The 4,277-nt window shown below is 54.0% G+C and overlaps 1 protein-coding gene and 1 pseudogene across 2 annotated transcripts in view; one reads left to right on the top strand and one right to left on the bottom strand.

The window, feature by feature from the left end:
- Window positions 1-924, top strand: part of LOC105516286 — a 2,334-nt pseudogene extending 1,410 nt beyond the window's left edge. Inside the window, exon 2 of the transcript XR_001002466.1 lies at window positions 38-924. The product of XR_001002466.1 is annotated as a histone deacetylase 1-like (transcript). The remainder of the gene's footprint in view (window positions 1-37) is intronic.
- Window positions 925-2,312: 1,388 nt separating this feature from the next.
- The window catches only part of DHX37 (DEAH (Asp-Glu-Ala-His) box polypeptide 37), a 51,318-nt gene continuing 49,353 nt past the window's right edge, over window positions 2,313-4,277 (bottom strand). The window contains exons 23-24 of the mRNA XM_011948575.1: window positions 3,546-3,643; window positions 2,313-3,349 (exon numbers count right to left, since the gene is read on the bottom strand). Coding sequence (XP_011803965.1) covers window positions 3,264-3,349; window positions 3,546-3,643 — 184 coding nt within the window. The 3' untranslated portion in view covers window positions 2,313-3,263. The remainder of the gene's footprint in view (window positions 3,350-3,545; window positions 3,644-4,277) is intronic.

Below are 4,277 nucleotides of genomic sequence, written 5' to 3'. Positions count from 1 at the left end.
TGACATTGATATTCACCATGGCGACGGCGTGGAAGAGGCCTTCTATACCACAGACCGGGTCATGACTGTGTCCTTTCATAAGTATGGAGAGTACTTCCCAGGAACTGGGGACCTACGGGATATCGGGGCTGGCAAAGGCAAGTATTATGCTGTTAACTACCCGCTCCGAGACAGGATTGATGACGAGTCCTATGAGGCCATTTTCAAGCCAGTCATGTCCAAAGTAATGGAGATGTTCCCGCCTAGTGTGGTGGCCTTACAGTGTGGCTCAGACTCCCTATCTGGGGATCGGTTAGGTTGCTTCAGTCTAACCATGAAAGGGCACGCCAAGTGTGTGGAACGTGTCAAGAGCTTTAACCTGCCTATGCTGATGCTGGGAGGTGGTAGTTACACCATTTGTAATGTTGCGCAGTGCTGGACATATGAGGCAGCTGTGGCCCTGGATACGGAGACCCCTAATGAGCTTCCATACAACAACTACTTTTAATACTTTGGACCAGATTTCAAGCTCCACATCAGTCCTTCCGATATGACTAACCAGAGCACCAATGAGTACCCGGAGAAGATCAAACAGTGACTGTTTGGGAACCTTAGAATGCTGCCGCATGCACCCGGGGTCCAAATGCAGGCGATTCCTGAGGACACAATCCCTGAGGAGAGTGGCGATGAGGACGAAGACGACCCTGACAAGCGCATCTCGATCTGCTCCTCTGACAAACGAACTGCCTGTGAGGAAGAGTTCTCCGATTCTGAGGAGGAGGGAGAGGGGGGCCGCAAGAACTCTTCCAACTTCAAAAAAGCCAAGAGAGTCAAAACAGAGGATGAAAAAGAGAAAGACCCAGAGGAGAAGTCACAGAAGAGGAGAAAACCAAGGAGGAGAAGCCAGAAGCCAAAGGGGTCAAGGAGGAGGTCAGGTTGGCCTGAACAGACCTCTCCAGCTCTGGCTTCCTGCTGAGTCCCTCACCTTTCTCCCCCAACCCCTCAGATTTTCTATTTTCTATTTCTCTATGTATTTATATAAAAATCTATTAAATATAAATATCCCCAGGGACAGAAACCAAGGCCCTGAGCCCAGGGCAGCTGTGCTGGGTGCGCTCTTCCAGGGGCTGTGTTGCCACCCATTCTTCCCCAGTTCTTAACTTTGAACCATAAAGGGTGCCAGGTCTGGGTGAAAGGGATGCTTTTATGCAACCATAAGACAAAATCCTGAAATGCCAAGTGCCTGCTTAATAGCTTTGGAAAGGTGCCCTTATTGAACATTCTAGAAGGGGTAGCTGGGTCTTCAAGGATTTCCTGTTCTTTTCAGGCTCCTAAGGTAACATCAGCCTGTTTTCATACCTTCCCACTGGCCTCAAGTGAGCCAAGAAACACTGCCTGCCCCCGTCTTCTCCTAATTCTGCAGGTGGAGGTTGCTAGTCTAGTTTCCTTTTTGAGATACTATTTTCATTTTTGTGAGCCTCTTTGTAATAAAATGGTACATTTCTAAAAAACAAACAAACAAACAAAAAACCAAAAAAAAAAAAGCAGCAAAAGAGATAAACGTCCAGAAAGCGCAACTCCAGAGACAGAAAAGGTGGATTCGTGGGGCCTGGAGCTGGGGGAGCTGGGAGAAATGGGGCAGACTGCTGATGGGTACGGGGTATCTTTTTAGGGCTGTAAAAATGCTCTGGAATCAGGTCATGGTAATGGCTGCACAACTGTGATATACTAAAAGCAACTGTATACCTTAAAATGGTGAATTTTATGGTATGTTAATTACGTAACATTTTAAAAAAAGCATCGCCTAATTACAACTCTGGACGCTTTGCTGTGGCTGTGGAGTGCGATGAGGAGGCAGGGACGTCCCTGAGGAGGCTGCCCCGGCGCCTGAGAGAGCGGTGGCAACGATGACTTCCGCTTTCATCTCAGAATTGCCAGCCCATGTGCGGTGGGATTTCAGGAAAGCTGGAGGTCAGGACTTTTGAGTGGGAAACAGCTCAATTCTACATGTTAGTGAGGAAGTCAAGTCTTCCTTAATCACTGGGCGGGTTAAGCAAACGTGTCTGCAGGGCCCTGGCTCACGGCCCTGCCCTGGGCTCCTGGGGAGGAACCTGGAGTGAGAAGGGCCGGGCTGCCGTCTCGACTATGGGGCAGGTGGGGAGAGGGAGCTGCTCGGGCTTTGAGAGCAGCCAGGGAGGTAAGTAAACGCAGCAAGGAGAGGCCTCCTTAGAGCAGATGGCAGTACTGGGAAGGCAGGTCGGCCACCAGGCCACGTCCCGCGACAGCACACTCGCCACCTGGGTGTCCTTACCCAAGCGCATTCCACAGAATAATCTGGGTGCAAGGAACATTTATTCCATAACGGTCTCCACCAAAGCCGCAGAAGCAAAGCCAGGAGCGGAATCTATCCTGTGAGCGCTGGGCTCTGGGGAGACGTCTGCGCCCTCACCATGGAGGACAGAAGGGCAGGGGCCTCCCGACTCCTTGGTCCTGTCTGGGGTGCTCCTGTCTCTCTTGCTGGGGGACCTACCCCACCCTTCCCCTCCCACCTAGGCTACAGAGGAACAAGGGAGACAAACTGAGGGTTCTGCAGTCCCCATTCAAGGCCGACAGAATAGTCCTGTGGCCCCAGCCTAGCTAGGCCCATCCTCTGCAGCATGGCAGTGGTGACCAAGCACGGCCAAGGTCAGCTCCGCTCCCTGCCGTCTGAGAGCTGACCACAGGCAGACGAGATGCCCACTCCCTGCAGCCGTAACACAGGAAAGGTGCTGGTGTCCACCCTCCCAAGAAGGCATGGAGCCTGGGGGCCCCGAGCCGGGCCCCTCAAGGTCAACGCAGAGCTCAGTGGCTCACCTAACATCTGGGATGGTTGTGAGGCCAGGGCTGGGCGGCCCTCCCTGACTCTAGAGGAAAGAATTGCAGGAAGGATAAGCCTTCCACGTGCCTCCTTGGCCTTCTGGTAGGGCGGGTGGGGAAGGGACTGCAGAGACCTCCAGCCCTGCTGCTTCACAGGGGACTAATGTAGTCCAAAGAGCACACTGAACAGAACAGTGTCCAACACGTGAGATGAAATCATCATCCACCATGTAATAAACAGTTCAAAAAGTCACCCCCAGGCCGGATGGCACGGGCAGCAGCACGCTTCATACAGGATCGAGTTCTCATGGACGAGTTTGACCTGCTTCCTGAGAGCAGGCCATGAAGCCCATGCCAGGCGGTGACGGTCGCAGGGTGACAGGCTGCTGCCAGCTCTCCAGTCCTCGGCCCTCCAGCCAGGTGTCCGGTCAGTGGTCAGTGGTGGGGGGCCAGGCTTTCTCGATATCAGGGTGCATGGCCTGTGGAAGCCACTCACAGTACTCGGCCAGCAGGTCTGCAGGGGAGGGAAGGAGGATAGCGTCAGGGTGACCCTGGGCCCAGGGACTCTCCTGAGATGGCAGGAAGCTGGCCAGCAGCTATGGGGCCAGATCCTTCTGCCAAGCCAGGGCTGACTGTGCACAAAGCACAAAGCCCCTGCTTCGGTGACCCCATCCCGTCCACTTCTACCCCTTGGCCCTGGTCAAACTCACATTTGGGGTTTTTCTTCCAAGCGGCCAGCAAGGCTTCACGGCAGTCAGCCTTCTCTGCAACCAGGGCTCGCAGGAGGCTCTCCGTCCGGGGCTGCAGCCTGTGGGGCAGGGATGCAGGTTGGTGGCAGGCAGCCAGGGCACAGACCGGCTGCTGCTGGGGGCCTGAAAACAGGGCAGGCATCACCACCCCACCAGCCCCACCCCGGAGGATGAAGAGCTGGCTGGGCATGGTGACATGCACCTGTAGCCCCAGTTACTCAGGAGGCTGAAGTAGGAGGATCCCCTGAGCCCGGGAGTTGGGGGCTGTAGTGAGCCATGATTACACCACTGCACTCCAGCCTGGGTGACAGGGTAAGACCTTGTCTCAAAAACAAACAAATTGGCTGGGCGTGGTGGTTCATGCCTGTAATCCCAGCACTTTGGGAGGCTGAGGCAGGTGGATCACCTGAGGCCAGGAGTTCGAGACCAGCTTGGCTAACATGGTGAAACTCTATCTCTGCTAAAAATCCAAAAATATTTGCCAGGCATGGTGGCGGGCGCCCGTAATCCCAGCTACTCAGGAGGCTGAGGCAGGAGAATCACTTCAACACGGGAGGTGGAGGCTGCAGTGAGCAGAGATTGCGCCATTGCACTCTAACCTGGGCAACAAGAACAAAAGTCTGTCTCAAACAAAGAAGCAAACAAACAAAACTCCAAAGCAAAAAAAACAAAATTCTCTAGACAGGCCTTCTA

The sequence above is a fragment of the Colobus angolensis genome, unplaced genomic scaffold (assembly GCF_000951035.1).
Source record: "Colobus angolensis palliatus isolate OR3802 unplaced genomic scaffold, Cang.pa_1.0 Scaffold28, whole genome shotgun sequence".
Classification (NCBI taxonomy): domain Eukaryota; kingdom Metazoa; phylum Chordata; class Mammalia; order Primates; family Cercopithecidae; genus Colobus; species Colobus angolensis.
The sequence above is the reverse complement of the archived record's forward strand: the minus strand, read 5'-3'. Positions and strand labels throughout refer to the sequence as shown.